Source organism: Stegodyphus dumicola, chromosome X1 (assembly GCF_044657685.1).
Source record: "Stegodyphus dumicola isolate Sdum_Otavi_A_Nest chromosome X1, ASM4465768v1".
Taxonomy (NCBI): Eukaryota; Metazoa; Arthropoda; class Arachnida; order Araneae; family Eresidae; genus Stegodyphus; species Stegodyphus dumicola.
The window spans coordinates 204,637,835-204,661,716 of NC_140780.1; the positions used below are offsets into that span (position 1 = coordinate 204,637,835).

The following is a 23,882-nucleotide window of genomic DNA, read 5'->3' on the forward strand; positions in this document are numbered from 1 at the left end:
TTTGAAAATATACAAATCTGAGCATGTAGTTGTAGGCGATGCAGTGTTGTTTTGAAAATTTCAAGAAATTTTCTCATTTAATCAGAAAGTTTGCTATTGGGAATCAAATTTGAAAGAAAGTTCGTCGTCAGCGATCAAAATCTCATATTTAACAATTTTTTGATTATCTATAGAATATTAACTGTTAATTCTCTTACTGTTACATATTTGTTGATTAATAGATTCTTACGTATGTTTCTGGAAAAAAAACTGAGATTTCTAGATTGGAAGACCTACACAAAACTAAAGAAACAGTTGCCACCATGAACCTTTATAAGATTGTTTTCTGAAAACATTAAATACCTGAATTTTTCGATTATCCGAAACAGTACCATTTTTATTCGTTTTGATAATCTATACGTTACTGTAATATAGTTTCAAATTATTTGAGTTGAATAAAATTTACAAATAATGCGAAATTTCTATTCACATTAATCAAGCTTTTGACTCTAAAATATCTCTAATTAATTATTAAATTCCTCTTTTAAAAAATATAGCTAAAATTGAATATTACTTCTTTAAAAAAGTGACATCAAAGCCAGTGTACTTTGTATCCATCTTTCTGCAAAATTTCGCTTTATCCCACATCGCAATTAAAAGAAATTCTGTATTAGGGCCATTTTACATTGCGAACATTTGAGAATTATTTTCTTTCCCGAAAAATGAGTGAAATGCAAATTTAGTGTTCACGTCTTCTTTTATTTAGTCGTGAAAAAGTATGCAATTTCGAAATGGAATAGGTTTGTAAAACGTGTTAATTGTCAATAAATAAAAATATGACAGCAAAATGCATTAATCTATGCAATCAAGCATATTTTCGTATTTTCAGATTCTTACAGCAGCTACAGCAGATTAAAAATCTTTAATTTTGACTTTGAGGCAGGCATATAAAACTGTAGATTTTAATGACCTGCCTTCCCAAATAGGTTCAAATAAGAATGAGATGTTAATTAAGTAGTTCTCTCTGACTTCCTCCCCTTCACACAGGTATTATGTTCAAACTCCGATGTCGAAACCACCTTAGAAACTCCTGTGAGTTCTCCCAACTGTGGATACTAAAACAAAATACATTTGTATCACTATTTCTACATTTTACAAGCTGAGATAGTACATCATAGTATGATTTCTACTTTTACTGCATGTTATTGTTATTTTACGATTCATGGATTATATGATATAATTTAATCGAATAATTACTTTCGGCTTGGGAACTCTAAAAAGTTACTATCATGTCAGTTGATTGTAATTGCTTCTTCACTTTACGCCATTTTATCTTAAGAAATATTTCATAAGAATACATTTGTAAAGCTATGGAAATCTATGTTGATAATTCTTCTGAATTTATTCTAGTTTCAGGAAAGTCTTTAACCAATGGCGAAACAAATAGTTGACATCATATCAAATAAAAGAATATTTCGTATTCTTGACATTCCATTTATATCAAAGTTTTACAATTAATTTCAGCAAAGTGAGAAGTAATTCTCAAATGACATCTAGTAAGTGAAGGACTTCGCGAAGGGCCTTTCTATGGAAAACTGGCTCGTATACACGTTACATAAGGGGAAAACTACGAAAACAGCCCGTTTGTCGGGGTTTAAACCTCGGAACGAACTACCGCGAAAGTGAAATACAAGATAAATTGGTTAACAACATAACCGCTTAATAAAATTTCTATCTTGATTTCTTTGCAGAGATTATCTAACAAGAGCTTCTGCAGACGCTGCATAAATTCTTTTAATAATAAATCTTAGGAGCACCATCCATAATATTTCACATTAATAAAATACTTATATACCAAATATTTTGTAAATGAAAGGGTGCGTATACTGAACTCCGTATTTAAATGCATTGACCGTTGGTATTTAAATGCACTGACTGCATCATTTTAATTTCACGGCTTCAACAGAACCATATGGTCTTAGGAAAAGAAATAGATTTTTAAATTCTTAATTCCATTGAAAACTATTAAAAGAAAAAATTCAAAGAAATAATAGATGAAAAAGTAGAAAAAAATTAAGTTATGTTAGGGAACTCAAATTATGGAAGAAAAAAAAGCATTAGTAATGAATGTGTTGAGTACTAAGAAGGGGCAATAAAGAATTTGGATCTTAAATATTAGTCGAGTTTAATCGGTGAAAACTAATGAAACATGAGATCAGGAATTAAAAGAAATATTAAAGATTTAAAATGATTAATACAAGAGATGGCGTCGGTATGAACCACAATAAATGGCAAGATGTAATTTTGTATTTGAATTTAAAATTTTTACATTGTTTTAAAATAATTCAAATGAATAGAAGTTTTTAAAAAGTATTTCAAAGACTAAAAGGGGAATCAAATTAAAATTTTTAAATGCAGGCCCACCAGTGACCGAGTGATAAAATTGCTGAAAACTGGAAGTTCGTGTCCCAGCGAACGGAAAGACTTATAAGTCAATTTTATGGTTTTATCCCTGCATAATGTGTACAGGACGCGGAAGACTCTTAAAAATTCTTCATGAAAACATGAATCTTCTTAAGTAGATATCCCTTACGTGCTTTGCGTAATTTAATCCAATCCAGTTGGTAAATGAATAGAAATCATTGAAAGAAAACGGAATGATAGTTTCAGAATGCATAAAAAGCAAACGGGAAAGTCGTCACGCGAAATCGACATATCACTTATTCTCGAAAAATATTTTTGGAAAAAAAATTACAAGTGAAATAAAAGCAATATTGTAAAATATATTGCAGTGAAGGAAAACAGAAACCGTTAGTCGCCAATGGAAACCTCGCAGTCTATTGATGCAGATGCTTTATTTTTTTAACTGTTAAATTAAACTATTCATTCAGCTTACGCTGGTTCTTTTTTTAAAATTTTTACTAGTGCACCTAACATAAAAAGTTCGTTCATATCGTATAAGAAAATCAGCAAATATTATTTAATACTGTGTTTAGATATAACCGCACTTGTGGTCGATTGGTTAAACCGCTAAGCCACTAAATACTGGTAGTTCAATCCAGGTTCGAACCCAAGGGAACGGGCTGGCTGCATGTGTGCTTTTCGTGATTTTCACCATGATTAAAGTGAAAGATGAACCGTTTCCCTCTAAAATGTTCTCCAAACAGACATCCTTCTTAGATAAATTACCCTCGTGTGCTTTGCCATGATGAAATAACTTAACTGTTTTAAATACATACATGTGTGTGTGTGTGCATATGTCTTCGTTTGTGCATATATATATGTAGGGTATATAAAGAATGGTTGATGAATTTACTAAGTACATACAGCATACGGAACACAGAAATTTTCAAGGCCTTCGGTATGTAGCTAAGCACAGTGTGGAACTATAACTGCGAAAAGAGGATTAGGAATATTACAGTACGAGCTAAAATTGAATTTTCACAAATTTACTTAATTTTTTGTATCATCGTACTGTTCGAGGGATCAAGAGTCATTTATGCAAACTCATAAGAATTCGTGGAAATGTTAATTTTCCGTTTCTTTGTATACCTCAAGGGACTGGAACCACAAATTGATTTATGACGTTAAATTATTCTTCTATTATTAATATTCCTCTAAAATTGTGGGATATTAAATTTTTTCAACCTTTCCTGAAATTTTGTTTTGTTGAGTATGATGAAAAATGAAGAGTATTACGTATTTTAGCTATATTTAATGACTGTTAATAGTTTTGAAAAGTGTTTATTCACATATTTTTTAAAATTTTTTTCTTTACTTTCGTACGAACTGCTATTTGCACGGAAGTTTTATGCAGTTTTGTAATTTTACTTATCATTGCTGCTGAAAATTTAGCGTCTAAAGATGTAAACACAACTGGAGAAGGCAAGAGATGAAAAAGTGTTTTCACGCACTTAATAGCATTGCGTCAACTCCCTATGTTATTTTATGAAACGCTGTCTCATAGTTCAATGGTTTTCCTTCAATGGCGAAAGATAGACATTTTATATATGCTCCAGTAATGTCGCTATTGTTGTATAAGCTTATAGAGTAAAGTATAACACTTAAACTATTTTTGTAAATTTCTAATTTTATACTTTTATTGTCTAAATATGAAACATTCAGTGTCCATTCATCTCCCTCCGCATGAGTAAATTTGCGATGCACATCTTGTCATTAATAACCAGGATACTTTTCTCGTACTTTTTTTGTTTTTTGTTACTTCTTTGTAATGTTTTGCTCGGAAAGCCTTTCATCGCGTCAGACTCTGTAGTCGAGATTTATATAAATTCGCAGTAAGGACCTAAACTTTACACAGCATTCGACGACTTCGTAATCAAAGCTTGAAGAAAGAAACCTCTGAAATGCAGTCGAAAGTAAGTGAGATACCTTTTAAATTTCCCACTGATCTCAAATATTTCATCTTGAAATTTGTATTAGATCTAATTATGATAAAATTACAAATTATAATTCGACTGTCATATGATACAGACAATGAAAAATTAATCATTCCAAAACGACCTCTTTCAGTGTTAATTTTCAAGTTAAAATATATATAGCTTATTTCCTTCTTGTAACTTTCAACCATGGACTGTTACCCTTATCATTTAATGACTCATATATTTATGATAATATTTGTAACTGGAACTTGTTATCTCGAGCTGCATTGTTTACTTTTATTTGAATTTTCGTAGCACTCCATCTCCAGTCATATTTATACAATGTGTTCAATATTCAAGTAGAAACAATATGTTGAAATGCATTTAAGAATGTATTTCGGTAATTTTGATTTTACCTTAGATTTTTGAATAGCTTAGTTCTATAATCAATCAAGTAATATTTTATCCTATTAAAGACAGACAGTGAAATTCAAATTTCATGCTCACTTTTGGATAAGAAAGAATATCTTGATAGTATATTATTCATAAAAGTATTAGAGAACCCTATATGTACTTTTACCTTAAATGTTAAAAATATTTTGCTGTATCTTCAGAAATGAAAACCGTTTACTACATTAATTTATTTGGCAAACTAGATGACGCTAGACATAAATGAAATACAATTCATTGATCAATAACAGTGCATTATATCTCAAAAGGAATCGAAAACATTTAGCTTATGAAAAATATTGTTAAAAATTGTAAATGAATTAATTTGAAATAGAGTTTCTTTTAAGTAATCTGTAGCTGCTCTTCTTATTTTTCTAAATATTTTCCACAAACTTAAAATATTAAGCATAAAAATTAACAATTTCTGCTTTAAAAGAGAAAATTGTCACAAAAGTTGTTGGTCTCTAACCAGAGTGAAACAAAAGTCATCTAAAACAGATACAGCCAAGCAAGTTGATTAAATTGTTTTGAATGAACAACACTTAAAAAAATTCTTATAGAAATGTTTAACAAAATTTACTAAATTAAGTTATTTCAACGTTTTGTTATTATAGTAGCTTCAAGAATGCATATGCCAAGTAAATTGATTCTTAATCTGTAACTAGGAATTAGAAAATTTACTAGCAATTTTGTTAAAATATTAATTTTAAAGACATTTTAGATTTTTTTTAAATGTACTAACACATTATTCAAAACATCATCGAATTCATAATGAGAGAAGATTTGGGTGGCCGTCAATATTGTCTTGTAGCTCGGGACGGTTTTTTATTACAAATAGTAAACTAATCAGATTTAGTGCTCCCAAACTAGCAGTAGAAGTTTATGAATCGTATGGAATATTTACCAATTCATAGACTACTAAAACCGGTTATCCGGTTTGTTGGATACAAAGATAGGTGGCAGAGAAAATTTTTTAGTTAGTGACAAAACAAAACATTTTGGCTTTCTTTGTCAACTTCTGTAAGAAATAAGATTCTTGAATACTTTAATAAGGTAATACTTGCTACTCAAACTATATTTATCATCTTTGGCTTCGGTGGTCAGTTTATTGTATGAGGAAAAACAGAGAAGAACTCCGAAAACAGAAATTAAATACATCAATAAAACAGGTGGAAAAGGCTTTATCATATGAGGATGTATGTCATTCAATTAACCATATTTTTATGTTTTTTATTGGGATGAGTAGAAGTATATTGATTTAAAAGGAGATTTAAAGTCTTCAGCATATAACAAGTAAAATCATTTCAATTTCATTCAGATCTTAAGCATATTGATATGAACGTACTATCCTGTGTGCTGTATAACGAACTATCAAAACACATCCTGAAACTGCAAATTTCAAGTGTATGAAACATATTTGGTAAGACTTGGAACATAAAATTCTGAAAACAATGCGTCTCTAAAACAATAATTGGAATTAGACTCTTAAATAAATAATATACGAAAATTAACGGAAGCTTTACCTTTTACACTAATACCTATTTTACTACTATACCCAATTTTACTCGATTATTTAATGAAATATTCCTAAAAGCTGGAGTCATCTACTGAGTTTCCAAAAATGTTATTTTTTATTGTTTGTAATCATTTAATTTTACTACCTTTATAAATATGCTACTGTCCAATCACTTCTATGAGACACTGTATATCAATTTTACGCTTGCATTTCACTGTAACCTTCACTTTATGACATTTATTTCTTGCTCTGTGTTCTTTACAAAATGCTTTAAAATTAGGCTTGATGTAAGCTTTCGAAGATTAACTTAAATCAAAACTTATTTTTCGAAATTGAATTTTCATTGTGGCATAATATTGTTTACATATATTATTTATAAACTGAGCGTTTTCCCATATATGTTTTCTACTTTCCTTATCCTAATTAAAAAAAAATAATAATTTAGGATATTATAATAGAGCTTACATAATTGAAAAATTATAAGTGATTAGTTTTTCAGTCTTCTTTAAACTGTCTTGGAGCGTTTTATACACACTGCTTAATTCAGAGTGGCTTACGAGGTTGTTTTATTTATGCTCGTTGTTGCACCTTATTTTTGCATTACACATTTCTTTTAAGAATGATATTGAAAAATAATAATAGTTGCTAAAATATTAGTTTAAAAACTATTTTTAATTTTGACATGTGATTTCATGCATGAATTTAACGTTAATTTGTTGAAAATCATTGTCTTTCGAAAATATCTAAAGTATTCGAAAATGGCCAAAATAATGATACTGAACTTGAATTCAAGTTTAATGAAAAAATAAGCATCTTATTTGCCATAGTTAAAATTAGCTGGTTTTTACAAATGTATGGTTGTTTTAAAGTTCAAATCTAACAGCTCCATATATATTCGGCTAGCAAATGACACTTATAAACACATTTCAGCACAAATGCATACTTACAGACTATATGAAATTCCTTAATATGACTAAATTAAAAGTCTAAAAACTTTCCTGTAAACACATCATGATAAACGAAGGTTACACGTTTAGCTTCCCTTTATGTCAATGCTTTCAAACTTTCTGAAGCCCGCATACTTAGAAATGACACCTTTCTTAAGGTCATATTACCCAGTTATCCTAAGTTGAAGCATTTTAATGACGTATCAATGAAGTTTTTTCCCCTTATATTTAGAACAGAGAAGCTAGTCATTAAAAGTTACGAAACGGAAAACTAACGTTTTCTTTTCAGTTATTATATATATACAATCTATTAGATTCTTTATCTTCTTCGTATAGTCGGATGAGTATGTATGAAATTTTCCTGTGTTGCGTTTCTTACGTTTTGATGCCCACAAGAGTTTAATTTTTTATTTTAGAAACAATGGCTTGTTTATCCTTTCTAATCAACTAGGGTGGTTTTAATACAGTCTAGAGAAATAAAAATTTAATTTATAATTCAACACAGGCCCTGACAAGATGAAGTAGGAACTTACCACGTAAATCATATGTTAACAATAAAGCCATGTAATAATGAATCCATTTACAAAGTTTGGCATGTTTTGCAATCATCTTATAACGTCCAGACTCTTGGTAGATGTTAAACGAATTATCGCTCAGTCTAAAATAACATAGCCTTGAGAACGGTGTAAAAAACACTTTTGTTTAAGACTAAAAAAAGCAGAAGGCACTCCTGGTGCTTACAAACTCAGCCAACACTTATGGCGAGATAACTTAAAATAACAGTCAAATGTAAAATTAAATTCAAATAAGCTAGCAGTTGAAAGCTATACAAACTTGTCTCACAATCTAAACGGCGTGGAGATTCCTTATCGGCAATGACATTGTAAGGTCGAAGATTGCAAATCTTATCGAATCTAGCAACTTAGTAAAAATGGCCTTAAGAGGTAGAACCCGCACTATCTTACAATCTAAAAACCTCACTATATGTAATTTATTCGTGAACTAATTTGCATTCTGGCTGGAAAAAGGAAGAAAGAAGTGACAATAAAGATCCAAAACATAAAATAAACAAAGTTTCCGTAGCGGATAACGTACAAATTACTCTCTAGAGAATATTATACTTTCTGAGCTACCACAGAAGGAGAGTCAGCTATACCCTGTTTGAGATTCGAACCACGGATCTTCTACTGCTAACTGGAAGCATTAATCATATACAGTCTGAGAGCACGCATGGGGAAATGCAGTTAATGCCTTTCCATCCTAGGTTTATACTACTGTGAAATTGTGGTATTTATAACATGATAATTATTTTAAACTTTTAGAGTTCATTATTATATTCAACTAAAATGTGTATTTCTTATCTTAAATGTGAGAAGAATTTAAATGTGTACGATTAAGTCTAACCATGTTTAATGTTTTTGCATGATTTATTTCTGTGAGCATTCGAAAATATAATTTGGTAAACGTGTTTTAATAATATTAGGCATTCATCAATTTTCGCAAATGATCAAATACTTCTGCACTGATTCTGCATTGTAACTGAAAAATCAGATATAAGTATTGCGCTATTTAAAGTCCAGATTTCGGTTAATTAAAATATATTACATAATGTTATAAAAGTAAAATATAATTACTTATGTATGACAGTTAACACTGTTCATTATTCTCTTTCCAGGTAAATACAGTAATATTGTTCTGCTTGCTGATATGCAGAGCTTTCTGTGGATACATAGGAATTGGAGGTGACGGAGGAGGACATGGAAGAGCAGGACTTGAAGGCTTAAACGGTGTATTTGGAGGTGGAATAGGGCATGGAGGTAGTGGTGGAGGTTTGGCAATTGTTGTGCCTGTCGATGAAGTAAAAGTTCTTGGTCAAGGTGGAGGATTTGGTGGAGGCAAAGGAGGTTTTGGAGGATTTGGTGGTCATGGTGGATTTGGTGGTTTCAATATAGGTGGTGGGGGTTTAGGCATTGGAGGGGGACAGGGTGGACATAGAATAAAAGGTGGATTCGGTAACAATTTCGGTGGTTTCGGAGGCCTTGGACACTTGAGCGGTGGTTTCGGAAACTTTGGTGGTGGAGGTTTTGGAAACTTTGGAGGTATCCGTGGAATAGGAAAGGGAGGTTATGGTGGAGGCTTCGGTGGAGGAGGATTCAATCTCAGACCTGGCTTTGGTACTAATAAAGGCAGTGCATGGTAATGAAAGGCCCTTCAAATCCATTTTTGATGCAGGTGAGCAATAATTAACTCCTTTTATATCTTTATAGAGTCAATTTTTTCTTCCTCGTATACTAGGGAAGTTAAAGTTTATCTTAATACTTATTAATTATTCTTCTTCCTGTGGCTGTGAAGTGGAAGGGGATAAAAATAAAGTTCTGATGTTTTGAGACGGGGAAGTTGCACTGCATATTTAGTCATATTAATATTCTCTTTGGGAAAATATATATGCATATGTATTTAAAAAAGCAATAAATATCTACTAGAAATGAATTTTCGATGCATTACATAAAATTTTACAGGCATTTTAAGGCTTACTATATGTAGAATCTGAATTACTTCGTAGGTGGATTTGCTTAGCATCACCTTAAAAGATAAAAGCAGTAATTTTTTCACAATAATGATATGCTTACCATTTAGATATTTTTATATTTTAACTGGTTTTCTTCTTTTGTTTCTCATCCTAATTTAAGAAAGGCCTAAGAGTTTTTATAAATATTTAGGCAATTTTAAATTAGTTTTAATTTAATTGAATTAGAGATACTGTTAAAATCAGAATATTACCTTTAGAGTCGTATGTGCAGTAATTAACACAAATATGATAGTTTCTGATTGATAAAAATTATGTTTTTTCTAGCTTTCTCGTATTTAGTATAGAATAAAATCTTTTAAAGCTCTACTTATCTTGACTGATGCGTAATGAAAAAAAGCTGTTATCAACAGCCACATTTAGATTCACTTCCGCTATTTTGTTAATTGAATCAAAGTTGGTTTTTACCGCCAATTAGCTCTCACGTATTTATAAAAAGTTACGATTTCTGAATTCCTAACAGACAACTGTTAGTGCCTTTCAAAAGTTAACTGGACTTAATGGCCAATGATCAAACTACTTTAACAGTTTTTCTGAATATAATCAGAAATCTAATAAACCAGTTACTAATTTCTCTTATAATTGTGAAGTCCTAATGGCAATGAAGAACATAAAATAAACTGCAGTTGCCCTAAAACACAAAGCCAAAAACTGTTAAATAATTTTTATGATTATGATTTTTAGACATAAAACCGTCTTTCTCTTTGCAAATAAGTAATTTTTGTTTCAGAATGCAGTTACTTTAAATGTAAATTTTGAATTCAACGTTACTTAAGGCATAGTATTTCTTGCAATTAAAATAATGAAAAGAGATCACAATGTGATTAATATCATGAATAGGAAGAACTAATTCTCAATTTACGAAAGATGAAAAATTACTTTTCAAACTTATTAAAATACATTTTTAATATCAGTGTTTATTACTTAAAAACCTGTTTTTAAATTACTATTTCTTGTTCTCTTTGATGTTAATTTTTGAAAATGTTTTATTTAAAATTGATGTACATAATTGATTTTAATACACCATAACTGATTTAAGAAAATGTGTTTTTGCTTGATAATATTAATTGGCTTGTAAAAATCGAATTAACTGCATTTTGTTCAACCATGTGAAATCCCTTAAAGAAAATATGAAAGAGTAAAATTTGAAAGTCTCACTTAGTTTGAAAGAATAAAATTAGAAAACGTGACCTTTTTTTTTTTAATTAACAGCAGGCAGTGTAATTTATGCTTCTCCTACGTGAATCCTAGCAGCTGTGACTTAAAACACGCTTTTGTATTCTAGTAGTAATAAGTTATAATAAGTTATTTTGTCTTTAATGATTGATTAAGTTGCAAAACTTTTCAAAAATAATCTAAATGATTACTTTTTTACAGCTACTCAAGATTCCCATGGTAACAATGGTTCCTAATTTAGAGCTGATGCCGAGAAAGCAAAAAAAAAAAAAAAAAAAAAAGTGTATAAAAAGAAAATAAAGTGAAAAGCTTTATACAATGTAAATGTATGTCTTATTGTAAGATAAATAAAGCGTTTTAAACTATACTAAAAGAATATTATGTTTATTATCCTATTTATATGTGACTATGAACGTAAAAATGACAAAAGGAATTCCATTTCAAGTTTCCCATTTTTTATTAAACAAAAGCAGTAGTAAATCAGTAATAAATAGTTTGGCAAAAGATGTAAGCCTATAAAAATTATATATTTTAATTTTCTTAAAAGACTGAATGAATTGGTTAAAAAAAAAGAGCTTTGTAAGTCCATTCTTGAAAGAAGCTCTTCATTCAGCTTACTAACATTGAAAGGGTAAAAATCTCTTTCACTTTACGCAAACTTCAGACTATAATATTTTGTTTTCCACTCGTCTTCAATTTATCCGTTCTCTGCATTGGTTTTCTGCATATTTCATCACATCTCCTTTTTTTTTTAAATATATTTTCTGAACTCTGTGATTATTTTAATCTATAGTATAACTGTAAATATGTTGAACAGCAGCCCACTAGCGATCGATTGCTAAAACCCTGAATATTAATTTCCAGCTCACTTTACGGCGAATATGCTAGCTGCATGGGAGTTTTAGCGTTTTTTTCCATATGAAGAGAGAATGCGACCTAGTTTCCCCTGAAAGTCCTCCATGAAGGTATTTCTTTCACTGTTGGCAATGCAGATAACCCTCGCTTGCTTTTCCGTAACCTAAAAAATCCTATCCAATCTGGAACTGTAAATATCGAGTGGATTTAACTGGAAATATTAAATTTCGTTCTAGAAAACCTTGTCGTAAAAGTCCGCAGAAAGTAGCTGTTCTTAGTTAAGTAAATATCCGCCATGATTTAGTGGCTTTTCCTAGCCAAGCAATAATCCGCCATGATTTATTAATTGTCTTGCATGTTAGATATTTTATTATTCTTATATTAGCTGATGTACTATGATTCAAACAATTATCTCTAATTAATAGAAATCATTCATTGGAGATCTGCAAATTAAGTACATTTCGTTGATAAATGTTCGATAATGTAAGTAAGACTTTCCCTTTGACCATATTAAATTTAATTATCAAGTATTCCGAAAGCTTAAATAAAGTAAGTAAATAAGAAACAAATAAAATTCAAAATATTATTAAACATAAATACAACTTATTTACTTAATTGAAAGCATCTGAATATCAGCTATTTCGATAACATCATTTCTAAAATTTTAAATTAAGTCAAATTAAACATAAATGCGACTAGAATTTTTCATATATATATATCAGATAGTTGTTAATAAAGTTTTTTATTGAGTTTATTATTTTTTATTCAATTTATTAATTGAGAGCACGTATGGTAATAAAAAGTACACGTATTTTGAACTGCATTATCCGTCTGCGAAAAGAAAATATTTTCTCATTTTCTACACTTTTAACGTTTTTTTATTCCCCGAAAATAACTAAATCGTTTTCATTGTTATCAAAGACAAATAAACGTGACATTTTACCAGTTACTACTATTTTAATTGTTCCGTAATTTTGAAAAGATAAACATTAAGAAAGTATATCAGTAAAGGAAAATAAAACTGAACTTTCTAGCTATTCATTTACGAATTCAGAAAATAGTTGATATTTTTGTTACGCAGTTAGCGGCTTTCAAAAATTATAGTAAAACTAGTCATTGGCATTGTATAATATGAAAACTAAACCTTTTATTTGCAAGACACGTTTGAAGTTTTAAAAACAAACATTGTTCGCCGCATGAAGTTTGTAAAATTATTGCTTTGCGATTTGCTCAGAATGGTTATTTGAAATAATAGTAATCGATTGATTTTCCAATTACAGAAGATAATGGTTCGAAAATGTTCTTTTGTGCAACGAAATTTCACTTAAGCTAACATTTACATGAGTAAGACAAATAACATAAATGTCATTTTTGTAACTGAAAATATTTATACAATATAAGTTGGCACATGACATTTAGCGCTAATTTAGTGTTATGCACTTCTCAATAAAATAAAAAATAAGAAATTAAGCTAGAGAAACATTATTGTCAAAATGAGGGAATTCATTACGATGAGAACATGAAAATACCATTTAGCATATAATACAACAGATATATTACGATTAAATTGCATAAAAAGTGATTAATTCCTTAGGGAAGGAAATGTGTAGATTTTAACATAATCGCTGCGTTTGTCGTATTTAATAAGTATGAAGAGATAAAAGCGTCATGATAAGTTAATTGTTTTTAATTTTTATGGAACATAACATTAAACAAAAATTAAAAAGCATTATTGTCTTTAAAATTTTTGTGTTTTGTCAGAAATATTCACGTGAATTCTAATAACTGGTTCCTAGCGATGCAGATGTTCCTAGCATTTTTAGCTCCTTTGTTTATTCAAAAGCAAAACTTTTTTTAAATTAAAATAATGTTTCCTTTTTTAATTCTTGGAATGAACGTGAATGCAAAGGATTTACCAACTTTTTTTAAATACTATAGTTAAGGCACTGAAGTTGAATAATTTTAGTACTTTAATCCTATAAAAACGCGAAGAAGAGATGGGTGTTAATAAGAGAGTTTGAAATATGATCAAAATTGAGTTTGTTTGATTAAGCAATGAAAGACTTTATTTCTGCATATCAGTTTAGCACTTCCTTTCTGCTCCAGCTTCCATGTATATTGCTTCTCCATGGAGAAACTACGTACTTTCACTTGAATATTATACATTGGTTCCATATTTTTTAAATAAAATTCTAACCATCATCGCGGATTAAACTTTATTCACACAACAAAAACAAATACAAAAATTGATGTCAGGTTCTGCGGGGGAGGGAAAGAAAAAAGAGCATTTGAAAATGCTGTCATTCGCTTTCGCTATTATAGACAAGGAGAGTGATTGTAATCGAATTGCCGATCTTTTCCCATGACGCCATTAGCTTTCTCCTACATGTCTAGTATTGCTGAAGCATGACGGCTGCCACTTATTTTCCATAAGTAACCCAGGAAGTAGAGCAAGAAACTAAACTACTCAATGAAATAAAATGAAGATATAGAAAATAAAATTTGAAATGCTTTTGTACCGTGGAATTGGGCTTTTTAATCTTATTTTCTAAAAAATCCAGAGATTTATTTATTTATTATTTTTTGATTAACTTTTCAATGCGAACGAATAGAACCAAAATGTAGGTAGCTTGTTTTAAGAAACTTAATTTAAATTAGTATCTGAGGTTATTAAGAGTTATATTTTTGCATATTTGCTATTTGTTCAGATAAACTGTACCTACTAAATTCAGTAAAGGATTATTTTCGTAACAAGTTTTGGTAACTTTAGATTCAATACTCTTAAAAACACAAATACTACGTGTTGCTGTACCATACGCTTTCAAAAATTTAGTTTGTAACCAGGGGCATAAATAAATATTTTATTATTTAAATAACTAAAGTAACGTGAAAAAGAAGCCTGAATTCTTAAGTTGCTTTAACTCTTTGTTTGAGGATGCTAAAGCATTGAAGCGCATAAAAAAAATCCCACTCATTTAGGTTCATAAAGGACTTACTCACCGTATAATCGCAAGGATTTTAAATTATATTTAATGATAAAGCAACTGGAAACTAACAATTTGAAATTAAAGAAGAAAACACAAGCTTTTCATAAATTTCGTCATTCTAATCATACAGTCAGTAAACATTTTCATTTTCAAATTAAACCCCTCAACTAGTCGCAAAATATAAACTTTAAACTGATATTTAAGCATAAAGTTATGAAAATTTTAAAATATAAAGTTACTCTTTACGCGATATGAGAATAGAAAACTACATAAAAGGCACCATTCATTGTTCAGCATATTTACTACTAAATGCAGACATGATCACAATATGCAATATTTAATCGTAAGTCAGTTTTCATCATTATATGTAAGTGTACTCTTGCAAAGTACAGAACCAAGCGAGAGTTTGATGACTATGACGTAATTACTTGGATTCTGAGTACAAATTAATCACTCCGAAAGCAGCCAAACTATTCAAGATGCAAAATAATTTCCCTAACAAATTACGACCGATGGCTTATCTAGTTATGTAAAATCTCAGGCTTTCCTAGTTGAGGCTTTTTTTAGAAATCGTGCCATTTTAGTCTTTCTTGATGGGCTGAGTAAAACAGTTCCTATTTTAGCCTTTTCATTGAGAGTCAACGCAAAATCCGAAAGTGCGATAGAAGATTACGTGACTGTGATGTATGTATAAAGTGATGTCACTATGACTCTTCATCCTTTAAACTTAACGTACTGCTTAAATAAAATATTAATGCCATTAGTGATCATACTTAATACAGAAAATAAGATGTTTTTTAAATTTGAGTACGATATAGTATTACTATTTTCTGGAAAGAGAATTCTAAATTTTGAAAATTGAAATATCCAAAGTAAAAACATTACGTCGGTTTAGAAGAATGAAACCTTTTGAGGATTTTACTAGCATTAAATTTGCTTTAAAAATATGATGTTCTAAAGAATCATAAAAATCGGATTGGTATTACTATCAGAGTTTTTAATAAAATAGGTTTATTATTTTACAGACCTTTAAAAATGAGACTTTCATTGTAAAAGAGAACGTTAAACCGTATGAAGCCTTTTTCATTTGGGTTCCTTCGCTGTGTAGGCTATATTTTTACATCATACAGGCAATATTTATACAGTATTTATACAGTCCTTAGGCAATATTTATAAAGTATACACTCACCTTTAAAGAACACGTAAAAATTAAGGGAAAATGTAAAATGCCTTAGTTTGGTCTAATAGATAAAATAATCGCCTACTGTTACAATCAACTGTCAGATGTTTTAGGATTGCTTTGTCAAGAGTAATAATTTCTGGAATATTGAATCAATAAACATGCAGTGAAGTTTCTAATTGAAAATAATATTATACCATAGCCTTTCTTTATGCACATGTAAATCGGTGGAAAGCTATAGTTGAACATATCTGTGTTTTTTATGGTTACAGCACCAAACTTTTCCATGCTATAGTCATAAAAAACAACTTTATTACTTTTTTTCTATGGATTCAGTTTGTGTTTGAATTCTAAATCAGGATTATATTGTTAGCCATCTAAAGCACGGACATTTATTGTCTTCTATCACCGTTTTAGTTTACGCTTGAATTCCAAATCAGGAATGCCCAAAAGACTGAAGAAAAAGAACTTCCATCTAATTATTTTGTTAAAATAAAAAGCAAACTTTTCTAGTAGAAACTATGAATATTTATTTAATGATATGAATGATATGTTAATACTTAATGTTAATTAATTGCAAAATATTCCATTCCATTAATGCTGTTTTGAGGTTGCATAAAATATTCTTACTCATTACAGGTTAATTGATTCAATTCAATTAACCTTATTAAAATATTTTGAACACAATTTTTGCATTTAGTGAAATTTCTAATACTTGTCGATCATTCCTCAAAATAAAAACTGAGTCATAAATATGAATGTTAAGTGCAAAATTCGCATTATATTGTTTAAAATCTCCATGTGAATATTCAAATTACTTCAATCCTCTTCTTTGCACGAGTTTAAAAGTTTGCCATTAAGAAATCTTTTCATGAAACGATCGAATATCTACCCGATACGGTATCTGCATTTTCGAGGTCATCGCTTTAACTCAACCGTGCATGTCGTTGAGTTGCACCTAATGCCCTAAACTTCGGAAAATGCATATTGTATTCTCAAATTCTGAGTGTCCATCTTGGAACAGAAATTCACATTTATGGTTTAATATGAATAAAATGGATAACGCTTCAAATTTTGTTCAATATTTTTAACCGATTAACAGGAAGCAAACCCAAATACTGTGCAATGAATGAAACGAAAACATATATTAGAGAAACAAAAGTTCACAACTCTAAAGACTGTAGTCACTGTTACTTTTTACTATTTTGAAATTTTATGCTAGATATGAATCTTCTGCAAGGTAGTCTACAGATAAAGAGATACAGCTTGATTTCATATTTATTATTTTATATTATACCAAATGTCCAGAGGACCTCTGCTTGTTTCTGGTAATAATCTTTGGTTGATTTGGATTTTTCTCAATTCGAACTACTATTTAACTGGTAGATTGCTGGAGATTTTTCTTTCATCTTTAAATTGTTATATTGTATTAATGTATGCAGTATGTATCGTGAGCAGCGTTTTCCTTCCAGATAAAGTAAGAAAAAGCATATACATTTAAGTAAGACGGAAGACAATTAAATAAGAAGGAGTAAGGTTTAAAGTTAGACATCTTAAGTATTTAATAGTAAACATGTAATTGATAAATAACTTCTTATGTTGATACATTATATGTCTTTCTTAACTTGAAGCGGAATATGGCAATGTGTAACTTAAATGAGTTTAATTTTGATTCTTATTTTACAAAGGTCTCTTGCTAAATTCCATTGTAAAGAGTCTACCTCTACCAGAATCCGAAATTTGGTTAGTTCATTATGACAAAGGATTCGAGGGTTATCTGCCAAAGAAACAATTGTACCTTTGTGGAGATTTTAGAAGTGGATTCAAACCTATGACTGATTCATTTAAACTTTGGCTTTCACTTAACCGAATTCTTGCCTGTCTTTCTATTAACTGTGTTAACTTAGTTTTTAAATCGTCGCTCTTTATTAATTCTTCCTGCTCATCTTGGGTGCGAACCCATAGCATTTAATGTGGGTTTAGAAATATCCTTTCCGAGAAGAGCAGTTGCCAGTTGACTTTGCAAGGAGCTGCTAGTTTGCATTCACTGTTTGTTGCAGATTGAAAAACATTCTAGAGTAAGAGTTATTCTATAGTCTAGTATGTAGTTAAAGTTGACTTTTATAACATTAGATATTGAGAAAAAGATATGCATATAGAAATGATAGTATAATATTTCAGGCAGGCAAGGACAAATTGTATCATTGAAAATATATTGGTTATCTTTATCATAAAGTAAAGGAGATGCAACGATTACTTTCATGTTTAATAGAATTCTTGGTTGGAATATATTTTAGGAAAATTAAATTCCTGACGTTCAGTGCTATCTTTGAGTCACCAGACTTCAGTTCTGTGATGTCAAGGATTGTTTCTTGATGCTCGGTAACTTGAATATAAGTTATAATTATGATCGAATGGGAAAACCAGTTAAAATTTTATAATGCAATACGGAAATATACACAGCAACGTAAATAATTAAGTCTGATACAGCTGTTACTTAAATTAAAGCGAAAAACATCTTCATCTCGTATCTTACATGACAATAGTTAAGAAAGAATTTATAGCGGACTGATCAAGAAGTCCCATATTTGGCCAAGGGTGAAGTAAACATTTGCAGTTTAACGTTTATCAAGAATTGTGTAGTATATATTTTGCTGTTGTTGATGAATGAGCATTTCAAGCAAATAGAAAAGTCACTCTCAAGTTTCAAAATTTTAGAAAAATTAAATGCTTAAATTTTATAGTCTAGGATGTCTATGGATTTATAGTTTATGGATTATTTATCATATAATAATTTCATTATAAGCAAATTAAATTAATTATGCAGTACTTCTTTTTTTATGCAGTACTTCAGAAATTTTTCTAAATATTACTTAGGTATTTTATAATAGTAAACATGTAATTTTGTTTATTTCATTATGGCAAATCTCACGAGTGATGTCTAAGAGAAGGGATAAGAGAAGGGAAGAGGGCCTATTAAAAGAAACTGACTAATATTTATGTCGCACAAATATGTTTTGGAAAGAAATGAGAAAGAACACTGCGGAAAAAAATTGCGATAGTTCTATATCTCCCGTTCTACTTCGCCGGTTGACGAAATTCAAATTGCGTTTTCCATGTCTTGAAGCTCGACTTAGGATATATACACTCATGTCCATAAATTAAGGATAATGCAAAATCAGGCAAAGGAAGATTTAGAAGCAAAACAAATTTGATTTATTTGTAAAGCTTATTTATTAAACAAAAGGTAAAGAGCAAAAAAAGATGCTATATGTTTGATATTATTAAAAAAATTAGCGATTTTTTCTCCCTGGAACAAATTACAAAAAAAGACCTATTTACAAAAATCCAATATTACATGGTTGGTATGATTGTTAATACATTGTATGTCTCCCAGACGATGCAATACAGTCCGTACAACGCCTAGGCATACTGAGTATCAAATTATCGATCTGATATTGGGGGATATTACACCACTCAAAAAGCAATGCTCTCCGAAGTTCCGGTAGACATGTAGGAGGAGGTTGACGGGCTGCAACTCGTCGACCAAGCATGACTCCCACCTGCTCTACTGGATTCAAGTCCGGTGAGAATGCTAGCCAATCCATACGGGTGATATCCTCCGATTGAAGACATTCGCTTACGATGTTTGTATATTGAGGACGGGCGTTGTCATCTATAAGCACAAATTGTGCGCCCATGGCGCCCTGAAACAAACGTACATGTTGTTCCAGAATGACGTCCCGATAGATTTGGCTTGTCATGGTTCCAATTTGAACATGCAAGTCAGTTCTGGAACCCAGAATAATTCCACCCCAAACGAGCACTCCTGCACCACCGTAACGGTGTCGTTCAATGATGTTTTCTTCGTGGTAACGGGTACCTGGAGCTCTCCATATGAAAGTCCGGCGAGAATCAGACTGCAAGTTAAATCTGGACTCGTCGGAAAACATAAAACAAGCCCACTTTTGCGGTGTCCACAATGCATGCTCTCTACTCCAGGCTAACCGCAGGCGACAGTGAGTTTCAGTAAGTGGAACGCATCTGACAGGTCTACGAGCATATAGACCAATCTGTCCTAAGCGTCTGTACGCGGTCTGCCTTGAAATTGTCGTACCAGTGGCTGAAGAGAGCTGACGAGACAGGTCTGAGGCTGTGCTCCGCCTGTTTCTTTTGAAAGTAACTGCCAAATACCGGTCTTCATTCGGCGTTGTAACTCTGGGGGACCTGTGCTGTAACGTCTACTCACATTATCATCATCTTGGAATCGTTGCCAAAGCCTGGAGATGACACTCTGGGAAATTCCAAGTTGGACTCATACTTCCAGTTGGGTACGCCCACATTCCAGACGACCGATAATTCTACCATTTAAAAAATCATCCAAATGCGTCCTTTGTGTCATAACTATTCGGTTATTGCACTGAAATGCTAATAAAGCGCCTGCGAACAATTTTACTTCTTTGCCTGTAATCCTTATATATCACTCTCTTACACTCTTGTCATTGTGACGTACCATCGGTGTCATCTGGTTACTTCCTGAAATTTGCATATGATTCTTGAAGATGTGTGTAGTGATTTTACAGGCGATATATTTATTTTAGAGTTCGATTTCCGCGTGACTCCGAATTATCCTTAATTTACGGACATGAGTGTATATTAGAGTCATATATAGCTTTGTTCGAGCATAGGTATTTTGACACAAAGTCGGACTTTTTCTGTAATAACATACCCTTTTTTCCCATCTACCGCTCAAATTATGCATAAGTATTAAATTTTGTAAAATTTGGTGCGAAATTTAAGGAGAAATTCAAATATTTAACTTGTCGGTTTTTTTTCAGTTTGAGCCAAGAATTGGCGAACTTCTCAATATATAATAGGAACCTATTTTCTTTTCCTTTCCATTATGTCGGAGCGGAAAAAAAGGAACCTCCTACCATTTTACAATGTGCATGAGTGGAAAAAACGTCACATCGGTTCGTACTTTCAAATTATTTTAGCAAAGTGTCTAGAAGGTATGCTTAGAAATACGTCTACTTTAAAATGATTCTAAAACTTTTATAAATTATAATTCAAAATTATTTTTTAAAAATTTATAAAAATTATTTAAAAATAAAAATTTTAAAAATAAATCATAAAAATTGGTTGAATTTTACTTGGAATTAACCTAAATTTCTTAATGTGAAAGGAAGAATCAAGTAAGTTTAATAAAAAAAGAGAGATTAATAAATATATAGCAAACTCAATAATTATTGAGGAGCTAAAATTTTGAAAGCTAATTTTTTAAAAACTACTCGTGCGATTTTTACAAAACTTGGTAGTTTGGCGTAATTTTAGTCGTAGGATTGAAATATGGGAAAAAAATTGGTATGTTATTTCAGAAAAAATCCAATTTTGTGTCAAAATACCTATATTATATAATATATAAATCTAATACATATACTAAGTCGCGCTTTCGAGGTATGAAAAACGCAAATTGAATTTTGTCAATCGGCCCAATAGAACGGGAGATATAGAAGTGTCCCACTTTTTTTTTTTTTTTTTTTTTTTTTTTTAGAGCGCAGTCTACATGGCTGAATCATCAGATTAAGAAAGTGTCAGAAGTCCTCAGTGCTGCTGGTTCCTATAATGCTCAATGCTACTTTGTTTAAAAAAGAATTTAAATTAACAGTTTGCTGCAAAAACGAGAAATAAAGGATTGTTGGATGACGGTCTAGGAGGACACAACTATCTTCATTGTCAGGATATTTTTTTTTAAATAAAAACTTTTGCTATATTTATAATTCGCAATCATCAAAGTTCCATCTTACTATGTTTTTCCGTCTAATGTATCTATCTAAATCCGAATTTTTTTAAAGTTTTACCTGAAAAGGTAATGGTTGGAATTTCTATTGCGTAATGATGAAATAATTCTAATTTATTCTGAGCTCTATGTTTTGCTTACACTGACACAATATACACTGTAACAGATATAACTAACATAGAAGAGAACATATTAAAATGTAAAGCTAATCGGTATGGCATAACGTTAAATTCGTTCAACGCAACGTGTATCTAAGAGTAAATTAAGAGTATGCATTTCTATGAATGATAGACTTTCGATTACAAAACAGCTGTTGATCTCAGTATCAAATCTGTGTCTTCAACAACCATAACGGCACGCAAAGAATCAGAGTAATTGCCGATAGGCAACACAAAGTTTCGGTCTATATAAGATGAGTAGCCTGACTAGCGTAGCCCTCAAATGTTACAAAGTTACTAACAAATATGGCTTCTGTCATCTCATCTGCGGTAAGTGTTCTCTTATAATCTACTTAAACTCTGAAAACACTTGTAAACAAGCTCTTTTATTTAGACTGAGTTTAACTTTATGCCTTGATTTAAAAAAAAAAAAAAAAAAAAAAAAAAAAATATGAATTGAAAATCTAGAGAGAAAAAATAATAATAATTAACTTTCCCTCTCTGATTTTATTTTATTCGAGAGATCATTGAAATAAAAATCTCTGTTTATAATGGCTAAGAATATTTTGCCATTATTTTTAAGTAATCATGATAGCAAAGTTATTTTCTTCGTGATATTCGTGGAAATTTTGAATTGTTTATTTAAGAAGTAGGTTCAGTAATTAAGTTTTTCTTGTAAAACTCCTTATGTGAGTGTATATATATATATATAATTTATTTCAGTAAATTTAATTATGAATTTTTTTTTTTACTTTCAGGTGTTCTTAGCATATTCCATAACTCTGAAAGGTTTCTTCTGTTCTGAAGCTGTTTCCCAAAGTACTATAAAAAGTGGACTTCATTCTTTTGGATACTCAACCAACAAGCCATTGTATTCTCATTTGGAAAAAGCATTTCATAATAATAGTGTTCTACGATTCAGCAGTGAAAATGATAGCGGAATTCCTTATAAGTATTTTAACGATAGTTCAAACGGTGATCGCTGGAAGTACTTCAAAGAATCCGTGAATGGAAGCAATAAACAGGAAACTGATAATAGAAAAAAAAATTTTGCTCCGGATAATGGTGACAAAATAATTAAAAGAGCTTTAGAACTAGTGAATGCTAGCTATAGATCGACCCTGAAATCTGCTGCTGATGTCTTGGATACATCTGATTCTAATCACAGAGAAACAAAGCAGGAGATAGTTTCTGGTTTAAGTGATATCCTCGTTAAAAGACTCGGAAATGTAGCATCAGACGCTTCAAAAGGATATTCAGATCAAGTGATATATATCCCTGTCTATGATGTAGATGATTCTTCAAATGTCCAAGACACTAAATCTGGAAATGTAGTGCAACAATATACAAAACATGCACCTCAACCAAGTGATGAAAAGAAAGCGATTGGATTTATTGGTGTGGTTTTTCTGCACAAAGTACAATCTAATGATGGTTCATTCAGTGCTCACGAGAAAGGAGTTAAAAGTGCAGGTCAAAAAGGAGTTTTAAATAGTAATTTACAACATCAGCAAGTAGCATATGATAATTCTCCAGATATTAATGCGTTGATGTACGCTTTGCAGCAGGCAGGAATAATAAACACAGCTTCAGATAAAACAAACCAACACTCAGCTCAGAAAGGTGGATTATCTATCGATAAAAGTGTAAATAATCAAGCATACCAAAATCATCAGCTTAACACAGGAAATGACGATTGGCAATTTCAGTCACAACAGCCGAAATTTAGTGACACAAAAGGCATGCAAAGCCACAGCTTTAAAGATCAAGCCAGACAATGGCAACAAGATAACAACAGAAATCCTAAAGAAGTGCAGCAAACTTTTGTCTCGAAAGGAAATGATGATGGCAAAGGTACTCCAATAACG

General features: G+C 30.8%; 1 protein-coding gene across 1 annotated transcript; it reads left to right on the top strand.

Annotated features, from left to right (window-relative positions):
* Positions 1 to 3,916: 3,916 nt before the first annotated feature.
* Positions 3,917 to 11,402, top strand: LOC146993405 (uncharacterized). The gene is made up of 3 exons (XM_085807622.1): positions 3,917 to 4,355; positions 8,947 to 9,503; positions 11,236 to 11,402. The coding sequence occupies exons 1-2, from the start codon at positions 4,344 to 4,346 to the stop codon at positions 9,469 to 9,471; spliced, it is 537 nt and encodes a 178-aa protein (XP_085663748.1). The 5' UTR covers positions 3,917 to 4,343; the 3' UTR covers positions 9,472 to 9,503; positions 11,236 to 11,402.
* The last annotated feature ends 12,480 nt before the right edge of the window (positions 11,403 to 23,882 follow it).